General features: G+C 36.7%; 1 protein-coding gene across 7 annotated transcripts in view; it reads left to right on the top strand.

Moving 5' to 3' along the window:
- The window catches only part of DMD (dystrophin), a 2,687,035-nt gene that overhangs the window by 1,472,537 nt on the left and 1,193,849 nt on the right, over nt 1–20,649 (top strand). For all 7 annotated transcript variants that reach the window (XM_070291485.1, XM_070291489.1, XM_070291490.1 and 4 more), the window contains exon 44: nt 4,504–4,651. In XM_070291485.1, coding sequence (XP_070147586.1) covers nt 4,504–4,651 — 148 coding nt within the window. The remainder of the gene's footprint in view (nt 1–4,503; nt 4,652–20,649) is intronic.

The raw sequence follows: 20,649 nt of genomic DNA, 5'->3' as shown, positions 1-20,649 counted from the left end.
ACAGTATAAGTATTGCTGTGGCCAAAAAGTTTGTTTGGATATTTCTGAACAATTTTAAGGAAAAACCCGGATACCCTTTTTGGCCAACCTAGTGGTTCATGTCAAGTCTTTAAGTATGCGAAGATTCAGCTTGCAGGAGTTGAGTGAAAATGGAGTAAAGGGAAAGAGGGCATTTCAGGAACACTGGACTAATGTACAAAGTCACGAAATCCTGAGACAGTAGGGCATGGGGGGAAGGGGGAACTGCAGAGAGTCCTTGGTGGCTAGCAATTTCATCCTGCCCCATTTCCGTGGACCTGGAACACAAATGTAAGTAGCGAAGCCTGAGTGTTTCCCTTATGTTCATATCTCCAACTTTGTCTTGCAGCCCTAAGAGGTACCATGATCAACTGTGTGGGCCCTGATGGTTTTCTTCTCTTGCAGAAACTAGATGATAGACAAACTGTGAAGAGGCAGAGGGGTTGGGTGGGAGGAGACTTTGTGGAATCTTCTGGAAGGTGGTCACTGCCAGTGCAGTGAGTGGTGGAGGGACACATCTGCAGCAGCCTAGAAGGAACAGTGTTTATAGCCCAGATGTTGAAGAAATAATCACCTTCCAGTAAATAAAAGCATTGGCAAGAGGGTAAATCTGGTGGTTGGGTAATAGAAAAAAGCAAAGTAGGAAGTGGGCTGATGACTGTAACAGAGGTGGAAAATGACCAAATAACAACTCCTCTGTGGTCTGGTTAGCCTTGGTCTGTTTCTCAAACTATAGTGTATAAAGATGGAGATGGTAGTTGTTAGCATGTGAGATTGTCTTTTAAAAACTATTGTACTTAGTGAAGTAAGTCACACAGAGAAAGATGTTATCTATGTTAGCACTCTATGTTCTCTCTTATATGTGGAATCTAAAAATTAAAAGAATGTATATAAGAAAAAACAGAAACAGAATCACAGATTCAAAGAATATACTAGTGGTTAACTATGGGGAGACCAAGGGGGAGGGGCAAAATAAGGGCATGGCATTGAGATGCAAACTGCTATGTATAAAATAAATAAACAACAAGGATATAGTGTATAGCATAAGGAATACAGCCATTATTTAAAAGATAGCCATAACTTTGTTTTTTAATTTTTTACTAGATTTTTTAAAATTTTAATTTATTTATTTTAATTGGAGGGTAATTACTTTACAATATTGTATTGGTTTTGCCATTCATTGACATGAATCCGCCATGGGTATACATGTGTTCTCCATCCTGAACACCCCCCACCACCTCCCTCCCCATCCCATTCCTCTGGGTCATCCCAGTGCACCAGCCCCAAGCATCCTGTATCATGCATCGAACCTGGACTGGTGATTCGTTTCACATATGATAATATACATGTTTCAGTGCCATTCTCCCAAGCCATCTCACCCTTGCCCTCTCCCACAGAGTCCAAAAGGCTGTTCTATACATCTGTGTCTCTTTTGCTATCTTGCATACAGGGTTATCGTTACCATCTTTCTAAATTCCATATATAGGCGTTACTATACTGTATTGGTGTTTTTCTTTCTGGCTTACTTCACTCTGTATAATAGGCTCCAGTTTCATCCACCTCATTAGAACTGATTCAAATGTATTCTTTTTCATGGCTGAGTAATATTCCATTGTGTTTATGTACCACAGCTTTCTTATCCATTCGTCTCCTGATGGACATCTAGGTTGCTTCCATGTCCTGGCTATTATAAACAGTGCTGCAATGAACATTGGGGTACATGTGTCTCTTTCAATTCTGGGTTCCTCTGTGTGTATGCCCAGCCATAAGTTTAAATGGAGAATAGTCTACAAAACTATTGAATCACTATTGTATACCTGAAACTTTCAATTTAAAATAAATTTTACTTATTGTATTTTTCTGAATATTCAAAATATGAAGTGTGCATTGCAGGAAAACTTAACAATATTAATATATATATATAATGAAAATTAAAATCAACTACAGCCTCACCAAGATGATACAATGTCAACTATGACTCACTGTATTTTAGATTCTCATTTAACAGCTCTCTGACTCCAGTGATTCAAGTTCCCATAACACATATGCAATGTACAATTCTTTTTTATAGGGAATACGTTCTTCAGATGTATTCTTAAGTCATGTTTTGCACATTAGCACTGAAAATATATGAAAACAAAGTTTTTATTAACCATGCAAATATTTCCAGGATCATTTTGTGGCTGATGGATATAAAACATTTGATCAACTATAAAATGCCATTATTTATTAAAGATATAATTATTTTATAAATTTATTTTTAGTAGAAGGATAATTGCTTTATAATATTGTATTAGTTTCTGCCATACATCAACAGGAATCAGCCACAGATATACATATGTCCCCTCCCTCTTGAACTTCCCTCCCACCTCCCACCCTTTACCACCCATCTAAGTTGTCACAGAGCCCAGGTTTAAGTTCCCTGAGTCACACAGCAAATTCCCAGTGGCTCTCTCTTTTATATATGGTAGTGTATATGTTCTCCATTTGTCCCGCTCTCTCCTTCCTCCCCGCCTGCCTGTGTCCATAAGTCTGTTCTCTATGTCTACATCTCCATTATTTATAGGCTAGTGATAGAGACTATCTCTTTGGACTATTATTAGCTGCCTTTTTATGCTACCAAAATACTGTTTTAGATTTGTTTAAGGTGAAAATACAGTTAATCATTAAATGTAATACCTGATAGAATGCATGATAGAATACATGTAGATATATAATTAAATATTGGAAGAAAATAAGAAAAATAGGAAAAAAAAAAAGCCTTACAACTATCACTTTGAATTGTTTAATTTGGTGAAAATTCCTCTTGAAAATAGGAAATCCCAGAAAATTTAATGTAAGGTGCTAAAATACACCACTGGAACCAGAGAGATCTGAGTTAGAATTCCTGGTCTGCCATTTAATATCTATTTACCTTTTGGCAGCTTACTCAGTATCTCACCTTTCTCCAGTGAAAAATGGGAATAATGATTGGTATGTTGCAGAGAGTGTTGCAGGAGTTAATGGAATGGGATATATAAATCCACAGACCCCAGTACTTGGTTTATAATGTGAATTCCATTCCTTTCCTAGTAAAACAATAGGGAATTGTGACACTATTTGGATTCTAAAATTACTTAAATTTCCTAAGGGGAGGTAGAGATCTGAGAAGATCCTCAAGATATTCACAACTAATCCATTGCATCTTAAGAATAGATCTCAGAGAACTGTACAGACAGCTATACTGTGAGGTCACTCAGTAAGCAGGAATTTTCAGGATGGCTTTTGTTTCATGCTGGCAAATGCCTATTTAGACAGGCCCTGGCAGACCCAGTAGATCATGAGCCCACAGACTTTAAAACTGGCGCTATAGTATTTTTCTTCCTTTCTTTCTTTTTTTTTTTTTTTTGTATAGTATTTTTCAACTTGTCAGTACATTAGAATCATCTGGGTGCTTTTAAAAATACCAATGTCAGGGTCCCACCTCCAAAGATACTGGTGTAATTGTTCTAGATTGGGGACCCCAAATCAGTGTTTTATTGCTATTTTTTTATTTTATAATGGCCTATGAAAAGACTCTGATGCTGGGAGGGATTGGGGGCAGGAGGAGAAGGGGACAACAGAGGATGAGATGGCTGGATGGCATCACTGACTCGATGGACGTGAGTCTGAGTGAACTCCGGGAATTGGTGATGGACAGGGAGGCCTGGCGTGCTGCGATTCATGGGTCGCAAAGAGTCGGACACGACTGAGCGACTGAACTGAGCTGACTTACTGATGTGATTTTTATGTGCAAGCCTCTTAATGTAAACATAAAGCCTTGACTCATATAATTTCTGGCTCAGTCTCTTCTGTGACCAGCAATGACCAAATATTTCCTTCTTAATATTCTTTTCATGTGAGATGTTGACACATTACCTTTCACAAAATTCTTCAGCATCACAATTTAAAATGCTAGTGGATACAGTGGAACTAGAAGGAGAAAGGAAGACTAGTATACCAGTTAACTGGTGGATTTCTCACATCTAAGCCAATGTAGAAGTTACAGCTGTCATCCTGAGTGCTTGAAGATCTTAATGAGCACACACTTTTAGCTCCAGATATGACTGAAATTGACAGACATTATGAGCTAATTTTTGATGCAAAAAATCTTTTGAAATTTAGTATCTAGCTTCAAAATAATATATTAGATATTAATGTACTTTTAAATTTCTGAAGTTTTATTAAAACTTAAGTATTCTCATAGGGAAGAAAACACTAATATTCCACAATAATTGTCTCTATTTTTGTCTCAGTCACAAAGTGAATTCATTTTAAAGGGAAATGGCAACCTTTTATCAAATATTTTAATTCATCCTATATTCAATATTAGTTATATATGTTAACTGAAACTGACATATATAAATGTGAGAAACTGTCAAAATAATAGCTTTATTAATGTAATAACATATATTCTATGTCCATATAATCCATTTATTTTTCTTGATCCCTAATTTTTATTTCTAGGCAATTTGACAGATCTGTTGAAAAATGGCGGCGGTTTCATTATGATATGAAGATATTTAATCAATGGCTAACAGAAGCTGAACACTTTCTCAAAAAGACACAAATTCCTGAGAACTGGGAACATGCCAAATATAAATGGTATCTTAAGGTAAGTTTTTGAAATCTCTTTTTTTCAGACTCTTTTTATCTCCACCACCACATCACGACTGCTTAACTTCTTTAAGTTCAGGTTGTGAAGGATGATGGAAATTTATAATTCCTGACTTTTGTTGTCAGCACCGCACATGCTAGAACTTGTCATGATGATCATTTTGGAACGTTTTGTGTCAGGATGAGAGTCTAGACATAACTGGCTTATCTGATGAAGTGCAAAGTGTAATTGAATCTTGAATACAGAGAAGCATCTTGCAGCAGGGTGTCCTGTGGCTTTAGGGCAGTGTGTGTTTTTGCCTTATGTTGGATTTTGTCCAGGAGGAGAACTTGTGGTGTACTAAGCAATAATGTAGTCACTAGAAATAGCCATCATTATAAAATTACAGTTCTGTTTCCCTAAAGACAGTCTGTGGTGATGTAGCAATATTCCTATATATTCTACTGACAAAATTTCTTCTGAGATAGGCCAGAGGCCAAAACAATGCAGTAAATTGGCAGTACTTATTGACGGTTTTATGGGTTTTGTTAATGGAAATGCAACATATGGATTATAACCATTGTACAGTTTAATTTCAACTGGCAGTGTCTTTTGATTATGTAGATAAAGTGGATTGTGGAGGTTATAATTTAGGTTATAAAGTATATGGCTTAAGTATAAGAAATACTAGGTTCACTACACCAAATCTTAGGTACCTTTGCAATATTTTTTAGTTCAAATTGTCCAGGTAGCAATTTTCAGTCAAGGAGATTTGAACTGTGACCAGTTTTTGAATGCCAGAAAATATTGATTAAGACAGATGAAAGCAAAGAAAAGGGTAATACATTAAATAGTCCAGGCATTTCAAAATGCTGTTTTCATAAAAGTAATATCATTTTCAACTTAACAATTCTCCTTTTTCAAATATTTTTTGCATAGAAAAGATGCCTTCTGATATTAAGAAAGTAACCTTTTATGCACCCCTATATATGTGTAAGCTATGTAAATGTAGAAAGTTAATACTGTAAAATTTTGTGTAATTATGTTTATATCAATCAAATCTTTATACTCATCAGCATTACCATTGCAGATAGAGGAAATTCATCGATTTCTAATCTGACATCATACAGAAAATATATTTTTAATAGCACTAAAGTGAATTTTGAGCCAATGTAGCATCACCAGGTCTCTGACTTAAAGAAAGAAATATAAGGCATTCTTGGGGAGATTTATAATCCTCTTACCATTTTGAAAGATGTCTGTCACAAGGTAGTTATAGATATTAATCTGTTTTGTTATAAAAATAATATATACTCATTATAAAAAATGAGGCACTGTAGAGAGGTGTATTGTAAGTAAATATATACCCACCTACTACTCCACAGAGAGTGGTTGTTTTGGTATGGATATTGGTATATATTTCAGCTTATCATCTCACTCAGCAATGGATACAGAAGGTTTATTAGGGAGTGTTTTTGGGAATTGAGCAAGTGGTTTATGATATTGCTTGGTATAGTTTTCTTCGTGTTTCTTATTCTTGTGGTCTGTTAAGCTTCTTGGATCTGTGTGTTCATAGTTTTAATCAAATTTAGAAATTATAAAGGTGTTACTTAAAAATTATATTTTTCTGCACCTTGCCCTTTCCAGGGACTCTGATCGCATATATTATGCCACTCACTGATGTTCTGTTCTTTTTATTTGCAGTCTTATTTTCTCTGTAATTCATTTTTAAAAATTCCTATTGTCAAATGGACCAATCTATTTTTTTTTAGCTTATATAGTCTGCGGTTTATCTCATCTAGTGTATAACTTTAACCTCAGACACTGTTGTCTTGTGTGATTCAATACATTGCTGAAATGTGATATAAGAATTTTAACATTTTCCGTGTTAATATCTTAACAGACCTCAGCATTCAATCTTTACCTTCTGGAAAATACAGAATACAGTTACAATAACAGTTATAATGTTTCTTGTCTACCAGTACTATCATCTCTGTCTATTTTGGGTCAATTCCAATTATTTTTTCTCCCTTCTATGAGTGTTATTTTCCTGCTTCTTTGGATGACTGGTAATTTTTGATTAGATACCAGATGTGAATTTTAACTTGTTGAGTGCTTGATACATTTGTTCAGATAAATATTGTTGACCTTTGTCCTGAAACATAGTTATGTTTGCTTGGAAATAGTTTGATCTTTGGAGTGTATTACTTGTATACTTTGAGTTTTGAACAGAACAACCTAAAATCTAGGGCTAAATTTTCCCCACTACTGAAGCAAAACCCATCTGAATACTCGCTCTGATGTTCCTGTATGATGTTTTCCACTGTGTCTGGCAGGAACGGGTACTCTCCCAGCCATATGTGAGCTCTGGTGATTGTTTGCTTTAATTACTGTGTATAGTTCTTTCCCTTGACATTGGTAGTTTCTTGTTGTCGGGCTTCCTGGTAGCTCAGTTGGTAAAGAATCCACCTGCAATGCAGGAGACCCCAGTTTGATTCCTGGGTCGGGAAGATCTGCTGGAGAAGGGATAGGCTACCTTCTCCAGTATTCTTATGCTTCCCTTGTGGCTCAACTGATAAATAATCTGCCTGCAATGCAGGAGACCTGGATTTGATCTCTGGGTTGGAAAGATCCCCTGGAGAAGGGAAAGTCTGCCCACTCCAGTATTTCAGCCTAGAGAAATCCATGGACTATAGAGTCCATGGGGTCGCAAAGAGTTGGACACAACTAAGTGACTTTCACTTTCATTTTCACTTGTCATATGGGAACTGGTTAGGATTTAATTGGAAACTGGAAGGGTGCTTTCTGCAGATCTCCAATGTTTATTCTCTGTATATCTGTCTCCTCTCTGATGCTCTGCCCTGTGACTCTAGCCACTTTGGTTTCCTTTGATACCCAGCTCCATCTCCTCATCTAAAGAAGACCCCCTGGTTTTCTGCCCTTGTCCTTTGTCATAGCTTGGAACTCTATTCAGAGAGTAAGCTGGGGCACCTGTAGGGCTCACCTCATTTGTTCTCATTTGTTTCTAATTTCTCAGAGATGACTGATTTTAATTACCCAGTGTCCAGTGTCTTTTAAAAAGTACTGTTTCATACATTTTGTTCATTTTTTAAAATTTTTAGCCGAGAAGTTAAATCTAGTGTAGGCCAGAGGCAGAAGTCCAAAACAATTTTAATGTCATTTGATATTTTATTATGTTTGCTTCTATACAATCTTGCATGCATGCATGCTAAGTTGCTTCAGTCATGTCCAACTCTTTGTGACCCTTTGGACTGTAGCCCTCCAGGCTCCTCTGTCCATGTAATTCTCCAGGCAAGAATACTGGAGTGGGTTGCCCTGCCCTCCTCCAAGGGATCTTTCTGAGCCAGGGACCCAACTTGGGTCTCCCGCATTGTTGGCGGATTCTTCACCACTGAACCACTGGGGAAGCCCTCTGTACAATCTTAAAACCATTCAATATATAATAATTTCAATTGCCTTGAGAATGGACTAAAGTTCTCTACTTCTTCACAGTGGGATTTAGATGTAAGTGAATATTTCATCAGAACTTTGTTTCCTTTAATTGGATAATTGTTTTTAAAACTATTTTAGTCTGTTTTTTTACTCATTCATTGGTGGCTCAGACAGTAAAGAATCTGCCTGCAATATAGGAGTGCTTGGTTCGATCCCTGGGTTGGGAAGATTCCCTGGAGGAGGGCATAGCAACCCACTCCAGTATTCTTGCCTGGAGAATCCCCGTGGACAGAGGAGCCTGGTGAGCTGTAGTCACATGAGGTCAAAAAGAACTGGACACGACTGAGAGATTAAGCATAGCACACAGTACATACATAAAGTATAAAAGGAACTTCTTTTATACTTGGAAAAAGTTTTTCTAGCTAAGGAACTGTGAATGATAACACAAATCTTCTAAACAGTTACAGTGTCCTTTCCCCCTCCCCCTGTGATTAAGAAGGTCCAAAATCATGCATATACACTTGTGTATACCTGCATAGACACACATACATTCAAGAAACCTGAGGTTATCTTTCTAGTCTGTTAAGTCTCAGAAAAGGGTCCAGAAAGACACTATCAGGCATATCCATTGATAAGACAAATGAAATCTGGTAATTCAGCTCTCTTGGTCATTATCATTATTGATTAACTAACAATGAATTATCCTTGTTGTTGTTTAGTAGCTCAGTCATGTCCTACTCTCTTGTGACCCCATGGACCGTAACCCACCAGGCTCCTCTGTTCATAGGATTCTCCAGGCAAGAATGCTGGAGTGGGTGGATACTTCCTGCTCCATGGTGTCTTCCTGACCCAGGGATTGAACCTGCATCTCCTGCATTGGCAGGCAGATTCTTTATCACTGAGCCACCAGGGAATCCCAACAATGAATAAGAGGATCTAAGTTTCTGATGAGGGATTATTTTAGGAAACAAAATGTAGATGCTACAGGTTGGCAGCAGATAGATTTGTTGCCCTGAACTTGTAATAGTTACTTTGAGGAATATCAACCAAGTAGGCCATGTACTAAACAGATATTTACAAGGGTACACTGATGTTTAAAACCTCATGTGTATGAGTTTCAGCAAATGTGTCTGTGCTATGCTTAGTTGCTCAATTGTGTCCAACTCTTTGCAACCCCATGGACTACAGCCCGCCAGGCTCCTTTGTAGGTGGGAATTCTCCAGGCAAGAATACTGGAGTGGGTTGCCAGGAGTGGGTTGCCATGACCTCCTGCAGGGGATATTCCCATCCCACAGATTGAACCCAGGTCTCCCTCATTGTAGGTGGATTCTTTACCATGTGAGCCACTAAGGAAGCCCATATATCATGTCTAGATAGGAAATAAAATGATAAATCATCACACGTTATGAGCTTGTCTGTATATACTTCTATTAAGGTGCATTTTATTTCTATTTTTAATTTAAAAAAGATAAACCCTACTGACACTTGGTGTTATTATTCAAAATAAAGTTGCTACCAATAGTGTAAAGAAAAGATTGCCTGGCTCCATGCAACTCAGCTATTTTTTCCCCATCACAACTGAATGATAAAATTAAGTATATTAATTAGTATTTTTCAAGATAATCTAAAAATGTCATGCAGCATGGGAAATCTTTTAAAAATATCACATTTTTATATGAGAAAATATCAATCATGTGATATGCCACTAAAATTGGTCTGTTAATAAGCTCACTTAGTTATTTGTGTATGTCTTAAATATTCATTCAACAAGCAGTGATTGAGTGCATATACAGAATTTTATCATCCACAAAATAGTGACATGCCACATTAGCTTATAGTAGAAGTTCTGAGGATTGTTAGAAGCCATATTCAAAAAGTGTGGGTTCAAACTGCAGCTCCTTTAATAGCTACAGAATCCTATAAAGTATCTTAACTCTCTACATCTGTTTTGTTCTAAATAATAATAAAAGTGAGATGTGCATAAAGTACTTAAAATTTCATTCTCCACAAAATAATTAGTCATTACACATTAGTCTAACTAATTACACTTCCTAAGTGATTAACCTGTATCTATGAGAACAGGCTGGAGAAGGAAATGGCAACCCACTCCAGTGTTCTTGCCTTGAAAATCCCATGGACGGAGGAGTCTGGTAGGTTACAGTCCATCGGGTCACAAGGAGTCGGACACGACTAAGCTTTCACCTTCTTTCTTTCTATGAGAACAGAAGTGCATTTACTGAATTGCTATCCCCAAACATCTGAAATACAGATTAAATAACCAGGTATTTTCAATAATGCTTATTTTTATGTCTTATTACATTTTCAAAGTGAGGATAATTCCACTTCAACCAAACAAATCTTTCTCAGAAAGCTGGCATGTTTACCTCCTTTTAGAACTAACAAGAGTAAATGTTAATGAGAGTTTTCAAAGGGAAAGCTAAGCACCATGAAGGAAAGTTACAAAAATAATGTCAACTCATCTAGTGACTGAGTGAATTGGTGAGCAAACAAGTACATTGAGTGAAAACAGAAAACTGAAAATCATAACATGCTAACATTTAGCTCTACATGTTCTTCTAGAGTAGAAAGAAATGAGTTTTAAAGCATGGGTTGTTATTTTAATGGAGTTGAAAATTCTAGAAGTTGACAGTAGAACTAATAAAAATCAAAATTAGATTGAATATTTTAAAAGGTGGGCTACCTTTCTACTAGTGGATATGAAGCCTGTTGATTTGATTAGATAGTGCTACTTAGTGAACCGTATTAAAAGTTAACAGTCCTTTATAAAAATATTACCATGAGCTAGCAGGAGACCTTGAAATCGTAAATTCCATTTGAAATTCACTTCAGGAGGTAAACAGAAGTAGGATTATTTAGATAAAGCTTTTTTGGCTTTAAATTAGTGAATGGTAAGCATAGGGAATAAAGCAGCAATGTGTTATTGTGGCATTAGTTATCTACTGTTTTTAGGCAAAATATCTTCTTAAACTTAGTCTTCTAGTATATCTTTCAACATTACTACTGTGTTTCATTCCTTCATAATATATATTGTATAATAGAAGTACAATATATTTTTATGTATTGCTGTAAATAAATACAGTTAAAAGTAGATGAATGGATAAGAAAGCTGTGGTACATATACACAATGGAGTATTACTCAGCCATTAAAAAGAATTCATTTGAATTAGTTCTGATGAAATGGATGAAACTGGAGCCGATTATACAGAGTGAAGTAAGCCAGAAAGAAAAACACCAATACAGTATACTAACACATATATATGGAATTTAGAAAGATGGCAATGACGACCCTGTATGCAAGACAGCAAAAAAGACACAGATGTGTATAACGGACTTTTGGACTCAGAGGGAGAGGGAGAGGGTGGGATGATTTGGGAGAATGGCATTCTAACATGTATACTATCATGTAAGAATCGAATCGCCAGTCTATGTCTGACGCAGGATACAACATGCTTGGGGCTGGTGCATGGGGATGACCCAGAGAGATGTTATGGGGAGGGAGGTGGGAGGGGGGTTCATGTTTGGGAACGCATGTAAGAATTAAAGATTTTAAAATTAAAAATATATATATATAAATAAAAATAATATATGTGAAAAAATTAAAAAAAAATAAATGTTTTGCTTTGGAAAAAAAACTTAGCTTTGTAATATAATGATACACTTTAATTCATTCTGATTATAGATACTTAAACAACATGGATTAAGTATGTCATATCATAATGTTTATGTTCACCATCAAATCTCAAAATAATAGTTTAAATTAATTGTCTAGTTAAGAAAAATGTACTTTTTTCTTTTCTCAAATTAGAAATTTGCATGGAGAATGAAAAATTGCATATAAATTATATAGTTATAATATTACTGTGATCTCTCAGATGAGGAAATAAATCAAGGGAAAAGGCACTAGCTTCTTGGAGTTGGCAAAGGGAAGGCAAAGAAAGAAGCATATAAAAGAGAGTCATAGACAATTTTAGTTGCTCTTCAGCTCTGCCTTACATTGGCTATTTGTGATGGAGGAAAATTCCAAAGCACTTTGTAAAGGACCCAGTTCTTACAAGTTTAGATTCCAAGAATACATTGGAGCTGGATAACTCCTGCTCCAACATTTGAGACAAGTGAGTTCTTTAAAAAAAAAAAAAAAAAAAAGCTATCTTCCTCTTAAAGGATATACCTAGACTTTGTAATTGTCCTCACCTCGCTTTCTGAGCTTACAGCCTAGAAAGCCCTCAAGTGGCAGACACCATCATTGAAAAATCACTGGCTTGCCCAAAAACAAAGAATGTTGAATAAATGTGCATAGGTCACTGACACTATCTGCTATAGTGAATTTTTGTATTTTTATCTGGATATATTTAATACCTAATTAGTAAGGTACTCCCCCAAAGGACTCTACTGGAGATAACTGACTTTGAAATATGGAGTAAATCAAAGGCTATCTAGAAAAAAGGCATATGGTGTAAAAGACCAAATTGAATACAAGCATTTTTCTGTAGAGTTGGTTTTTATAGTGCTGATTATACCAGTTGGCTGGTGAGTTTGAGGGCTTCTTAACAGTTACACTGCTGGGACTCAAATGCTGATAGAGACTTTGATGGAAAAAAATCATTTGAGTAAAAATTTCTGCCATCTGTTGCCCTTCATTAGGACCCCAGTGTTAAGAACAATTCATACAATTGCTGGCCCTTTATATTTCCCCAGCAGTAATAAAATTTCATAAAACTGTGTTTGGTGGTCTCAAAGCTCCCCTGGTTTCTGTAACTGGAGGATGCACACTAACATAAGGGAATCAACATGAAAATTTGCTGCAAAGATAATTTGTCTCTAGTCCTTTGCTTTAGAGTTACAGTGATGTATAAGTATGGGAATTCATCTTAAAATAAGCTTTCCAATGTTATTAGCTGGTAGAGGCATGAGAATTCAGTCTCTTAATACAGTTAAACAGTTGGGCACTTCATTCTTACGTAAATATTGTTTGCCTTTTATTGCTGCTTAGAAACTCCTCTGTAACTTCTTGGCTCCTATGTATCTTTTCAGAAGTAGTAACAGATTTATAGGGAGTTTAGCAAAGGACAGAAAGTCAGAGAGGGGCTCTAAGTTGTTGCCTATCAAATGTCTTTTGTAAAATTAGTATATTAAAATAATTGGATAATCTCAATGGCTTGTTCTTCAAGTTCTGTTGTGCAGCATGGTATGTTTAAGATGAAAAATTGCTATACATTATGGAAAAGAAATAAGAACTGAAACTATAAGTTACTGTAATAGCCATAGCAGTAAAGAGCCGCTTAAAATGCATGAAAACACATCATCCCCAAGGGATCCCCATTCTTAGAGTAAGAAATTATCAGGAGAGTAAGAATCTATGAAAAATACGTAAATAAAATGAAGCATACTAATTGCAAACTCCAAACTGGGGGGAGAAAACCCTGCTCACATCAACATAAAAGCATTGTGAAACAGAAATTATTTAATGAAAAATAAGATTAATGCTGCTGCTGCTGCTGCTGCTGCTGCTAAGTCACTTCAGTCGTGTCCGACTCTGTGATCCCACAGACGGCAGCCCACCAGGTTCTGCCGTCCCTCGGACTCTCCAGGCAAGAACACTGGAGTGGGTTGCCATTTCTTTCTCCAATGCGTGTAAAGTGAAAGTGAAGTCGCTCAGTAAGTGTTCTACTCTTCTTGACCCCATGGACTGCAGCCTACCAGGCTCCTCCGTCCATGGGATTTTCCAGGCAAGAGTACTGGAGTGTGTTGCCATTTGGTAAGTTTTATGTACAATACTTTGCAAAGAGGATGTTCCAGCCACTCTGATCTCATTGCTGTCTCTCCTCGCATACCTTCTTCCTATTCCTTCTAACGCTAGTTCCTTCCATTAAATTTGTTTTCCTTTTTGCTAGAAGTTCTACCCTATCCCTAGTCTTTATCCCCTGTGTCCTAATTCCCTCCCTCTGAGGACTTTTGTAACTTCTCTTTACTTACATATATCTATGTTCTGATGTTATCTTCTCAGATATGCTTTTTGTAAGTTCTCCTATTTTAAAAAGGCCACACACACACAGGCTTAATTTATCTCCAAATTATCCTGCTTCAGTTTCATCATAACACTGTCATTTTTTGAAATTTTAATATATGCACGTTTATTTTCTCTAGTTCCTACCAGAATGCAAATCTTGCAGGGACCTTGTGTTTCATGGTTCCCAATATACCCTCAGTACCTAGAACAATCTTTTCATACATGTAACATATTATATTCACTATAATGAATAATTGGATAAATGAATTATATTTTCATCATATTATTTGCCTAAACAAACTATCCCCAAACTTGTCCTTTCTGCCATTTTTACCCCATCTTCTATGCATGAAAATCTTCCTTTCATGGAGCCACCCTCTCTTCTTTGTACAGAATACTTGAAACTCTCATATTTGCTGAAAGTTTAACAATATGATGGCTTCTATTCTCTGATCCGTTGAGTATATCATAAATATCAAAATTCATTCAATGAACGTTTAGTGTTATCCTACTGTGTGCAAGGGAGGCACTTGGCTTGTGACTAGGGATACAAACTTGACAAAGTGTCCCCTTTCCTTTAGTAAGCTCACAGCCTCACGTGTTCAGCATATAAAGTTCAGTTCAGTCACTTGGTTGTGTCCCACTCTTTGCGACCCCATGGACTACAGCACACCAGGCAGGCCTCCCTGTCCATCACCAACTCCGGGAGCTTACTCAAACTCATGTTTATCGAGTCAGTGATGCCATCCAACCATCTCGTCTTCTGTTGTCACCTTCTCCTCCTGCCTTCAATCTTTCCCAGCATCAGGGTCTTTTCCAAGGAGTAAATTCTTCACATCAGGTGGCCAAAGTATTGGATGTTTCAGCTTCAGCATCAGCATATGAAGGCCAAGGTAGAAATGCATGACAACATGTTAACACTGGAGCCAGTGTAGCAAAATAAGTGTTTTTCTACAGCAGTTGAGTATTTCTTACCTAGGTAGCGCAAGTGGTAAAGAATCCGCCAGCCAATGCAAGAGACATAGAGGCATATTTGATCCCTGGGTTGAAAGGAACCCCTCGAGAAAGAAATGGCAACTCACTCCAGTATTCTTGTCTGGAAAATCCCATGGACAGAGGAGCCTGGTGGGCTACGGTCCATGGAGTCGCAGAGAGTCAGACTTGTCACTCCTCTGTAACACTGCTGGGATTCCCAAAGTCAGCTGGGAGAAGATTTTAGGAAACAGAAAAGAGCAATATGGTGAAAGGCAGCATGAGGAGAGAGCTCGCTCTGAACAAGTCATACAAAGAGACTGAGAAAATGTTCTGACATGAGTTGTAAATTTTGAACGATGATAAAATTGACAAATTATAGTACAAGAGGCCTGTTCACAGATGAGTTGGTTCAGGATGAACTATTCATCAAGCTGAATAGCAAGTATCTAGTCATAAGAATGGTGAATCTTCCTACTGTAGAACCAAATTATAGGTACAAGCCAGAGATCAGGGTTGTTTGCAAACATCATAGTTAACAAATTTTAAAATTCTTGTTCTTTTGTGAAGCTAGAGTTGATAGCACTTTACTGGCAGTAAACTTGTATTAGGCTATTCTGATCAAAACTAGTAAGGAGGAAAGATTCAGGGACATGAGTGAGTGAAAGATAGTAGAGAAGTCTAATATGAGTGCATATCAGACCACGTGGTGGCATATTTCCCCTTGAGATTTTATTGGCTTACAATTACTTTCTATTTGTCAATAAATAATTTACTTTATAGCTTTAGAGTCCTCGAAGTTTTAGTGCCCTCCTTGTCCTAGATATAGTCATTCATTTTACTTAATTGGATTCATTTTGAGGAATAATTCAACCTGAAACAAACTAATATTCCTACCATAGGCTCTAGAACTCCATGTGGAACACTGAACTGATAATTACTAGTGTAAATATCTCACCTATGACATCCTTCAGATGTCTGACAATTAAAAGAGTTTGATATAATACATAATACACTAAATATTATTGACACTGTGAATATTAAATTCTCCAGAAAAGGTATCTTATGAGGCCAAATCCTGCTAGCTGCCTGTTTTTGCAAATAGTTTTATTGGAACCCAACCACACTTATTTACTATCTATAACTGCTTTCTGGCTACAAAGGCAAAGAAAGTGGTTACCATGGAGACTGCCTGGCTCACAAAGGCCAAAATATGAACTATGTAGCTTTTTACAGAAAAAGTTTATTAACTCTTGCTTTAGAAGATAGAGTAATAGAGTAATAAAAAGTTGCAATAAAAGTACAAGGGTCCTTCTTACCCTCTCTTTAAATATTCTTTGTTGCTTGAGATAACAGTAAAATAGACTTCAACCATGATTATCAAATACACTAAAAGTCATGGTAAGAAAATGTAAATCAAAATAGACTTGTTATTAGAGTCAACTTCCAACTCCATGCATTAGGAGAAGGGGTAAGATTAAAAATAAAAAGAGATTTTAAAGTCGCATAAGTATTTCCATACAAAGCTTGAAATTATTTGTTCTAGTTCTGTGAAAAATGTGGCTGGTAGCTTGATAGGGATTGCATTGAATTTGTAAATTGCTTTGGGTAGTGTACTCATTTTCACTATATTGATTCTTCCAATCCATGAACATGGTATATTTCTCCATCTATTAGTGTCCTCTTTGATTTCTTTCATCAGTGTTTTATAGTTTTCTATATATAGGTCTTTAGTTTCTTTAGGTAGATATATTCCTAAGTATTTTATTCTTTTCGTTGCAATGGTGAATGGAATTGTTTCCTTAATTTCTTTTTCTACTTTCTCATTATTCGTGTATAGGAATGCAAGGGATTTCTGTGTGTTGATTTTATATCCTGCAACTTTACTATATTCATTGATGAGCTCTAGTAATTTTCTGGTGGAGTCTTTAGGGTTTTCCATGTAGAGGATCATGTCATCTGCAAACAGTGAGAGTTTGACTTCTTCTTTTCCAATTTGGATTCCTTTTATTTCTTTTTCTGCTCTGATTGCTGTGGCCAAAACTTCCAGAACTATGTTGAATAGTAGCGGTGAAAGTGGACACCCTTGTCTTGTTCCTGACTTTAGGGGAAATGCTTTCAATTTTTCACCATTGAGGATAATGTTTGCTGTGGGTTTGTCATAAATAGCTTTTATTATGTTGAGATATGTTCCTTCTATTCCTGCTTTCTGGAGAGTTTTTATCATAAATGGATGTTGAATTTTGTCAAAGGCCTTCTCTGCATCTATTGAGATAATACAAAAAACCTCGAATAGCCAAAGCAATCTTGAGAAAGAAGAATGGAACTGGAGGAATCAACTTGCCTGACTTCAGGCTCTACTACAAAGCCACAGTCATCAAGACAGTATGGTACTGGCACAAAGACAGACATATAGATCAATGGAACAAAATAGAAAGCCCAGAGATAAATCCACACACATATGGACACCTTATCTTTGACAAAGGAGGCAAGAATATACAATGGAGTAAAGACAATCTCTTTAACAAGTGGTGCTGGGAAAACTGGTCAACCACTTGTAAAAGAATGAAACTAGATCACTTTCTAACACCGCACACAAAAATAAACTCAAAATGGATTAAAGATCTAAATGTAAGATCAGAAACTATAAAACTCCTAGAGGAGAACATAGGCAAAACACTCTCCGACATAAATCACAGCAGGATCCTCTATGATCCACCTCCCAGAATGCTGGAAATAAAAGCAAAAATAAACAAATGGGATCTAATTAAAATTAAAAGCTTCTGCACAACAAAGGAAAAAATAAGCAAGGTGAAAAGACAGCCATCTGAATGGGAGAAAATAATAGCAAATGAAGCAACTGACAAACAACTAATCTCAAAAATATACAAGCAACTTATGCAGCTCAACTCCAGAAAAATAAACGACCCAATCAAAAAATGGGCCAAAGAACTAAATAGACATTTCTCCAAAGAAGACATACGGATGGCTAACAAACACATGAAAAGATGCTCAACATCACTCATTATTAGAGAAATGCAAATCAAAACCACAATGAGGTACCACTTCACACCAGTCAGAATGGCTGCGATCCAAAAATCTGCAAGCAATAAATGCTGGAGAGGGTGTGGAGAAAAGGGAACCCTCCTACACTGTTGGTGGGAATGCAAACTAGTACAGCCACTATGGAGAACAGTGTGGAGATTCCTTAAAAAATTGCAAATAGAACTACCTTATGACCCAGCAATCCCACTTCTGGGCATACACACCGAGGAAACCAGAATTGAAAGAGACACATGTACCCCAATGTTCATCGCAGCACTGTTTATAATAGCCAGGACATGGAAACAACCTAGATGTCCATCAGCAGATGAATGGATAAGAAAGCTGTGGTACATATACACAATGGAGTATTACTCAGCCGTTAAAAAGAATTCATTTGAATCAGTTCTGATGAGATGGATGAAACTGGAGCCGATTATAGAGAGTGAAGTAAGCCAGAAAGAAAAACACCAATACAGTATACTAACACATATATATGGAATTTAGGAAGATGGCAATGACGACCCTGTATGCAAGACAGGGAAAGAGACACAGATGTGTATAACGGACTTTTGGACTCAGAGGGAGAGGGAGAGGGTGGGATGATTTGGGAGAATGACATTCTAACATGTATACTATCATGTGAATTGAATCGCCAGTCTATGTCTGACGCAGGATGCAGCATGCTTGGGGCTGGTGCATGGGGATGACCCAGAAAGATGTTCTGGGGAGGGAGGTGGGAGGGAGGTTCATGTTTGGGAATGCATGTAAGAATTAAAGATTTTAAAATTTAAAAAATAAAAAACTAAAAATTAAAAAAATAAAAATAAAAAAAATAAAGTCGCATAAGTAGTGTGTGGTGGACTTAGCCATTTTGCAGAGAATATAGAAACTATTATCCTTACTGATAGTGCTGACAGGTCCTCTTGAGTACCTGAGCAGTCTTCATAGGACAATAAATCAAGTGTTTGTCCAGGAGAGCTCTTGAGGTTGTTCTGCCAGAGCATTTGGTCCTAAGCATAGGACCCAAGCTGGGCCAATCATATTCTTTCTTGAGACTTTTAAACTTGAGATAAGAGATAAGTTTGGACTTTGTCCGTTCTAAAGAGAATGCCTGGTCAACACTAACAAGCGACCCTTGCTGTGGGCACCCTCTAGAGTCCTGATTGTCCCAAGTTTGATTCTTTGATTTTCCCTTCCATCCTCTGAACTCCATTTCCTGATTGTGGATTTCCTTACTGGCAGAGACAGTTTCTATTGCTTATATGTCAAGAACTCTAATGGAGACCTAGGATCATCAGAGAAGCTCTTCTTCTAGCGTGGTTCCTTTTGTAAATATGTTTGAGTACCCTTGGAGAGCCTGCACAGCATAACCATTTGCATGTAATGAACAGTGTGCAATACTTTGAGATTGATGTGCAATTTCTATTTGACAGGAGAAAAACAATTAGGATCAACTGTGGTCGTATATTCCAGAATACCAATGTTGTTTTCACACTTTAAGTGTTGTTGGATCATTATATGAGATTCATAATTTCATCCTGTTGTACCCACTTTTGCATTACCATTCAGTCTTAATTTATTATACACTATTAAAAGTTTTTAGGTAATTTGTTCTTATTGCTACTCAGACATTAAAATGTCTACAGGCTGTGAAAAGGAATAAATTTAATGTTCCAGCATAGTTATCCAAATCCTGGCATTACAACTAATAGTACAGGCTTATATTGTATTGTAAATCCTAGTTAACATGGATTTATTTTGAAAATCCCTTTTACTGCTATTTTTAAATAATACATTTTCAAACATTTTACCCTTGAATTTCTATTTGTTTTTAAATAATATATGACACTTGTATGTGCTTACAAAAGGGCAATATATGTATTTTTAAATATTAACAGTGGATTGCTGAAACAGCCTTAACTTTAAAACAACACAATTGTTTAAAAAATAATAAGCTACACAGCATGGCTTAACAAAGGCTTGTAAACCTTTGTTTAAGATCCACATGCTGTAATAAGCCAACACTACCAATCCGTAGTTTATAGGATTCTGCAATTTTTATCTTAAAATCAGGACTATCCCTAAAAGAGTATTCAGGGCAATTCAACCAGTACATAACCACCCAAGATACTGTCATCTAAGGAGACAGAACTCTTCAAATCCTTCATAGTCGCCTTGGGATATCATGAAGAACAGAAATTTTGAAATAGAATTGTAATGATGTTCAAATAAGAGGAGTCCATGACACCAACCACTCCCATGCACAAGGCTGGGAGTCTAATCAATTAGATGTCCTACCTGAGGGATGGATCTGTCCATGAAATTACCCTTATTTTGGAGAAACTGTGTAGCACCACTATGTTTGAACATTTACCACTAGCAATTCCTTCTATTTCAATTAACCTTTAAAATCAATACATGTATTCAGCAAACTTTTACCTTGGAGCTACTTTTTGTTAGACCCTGTGCTAGGTGCTTAGGACATAAAAATTAACAAAATTCCAGTCTACTCACAGAG

This window comes from Ovis canadensis, chromosome X (genome assembly GCF_042477335.2).
Source record: "Ovis canadensis isolate MfBH-ARS-UI-01 breed Bighorn chromosome X, ARS-UI_OviCan_v2, whole genome shotgun sequence".
Classification (NCBI taxonomy): domain Eukaryota; kingdom Metazoa; phylum Chordata; class Mammalia; order Artiodactyla; family Bovidae; genus Ovis; species Ovis canadensis.
Note: the sequence above shows the minus strand (reverse complement) of the source record. Positions and strands in the feature narration are given on the sequence as shown.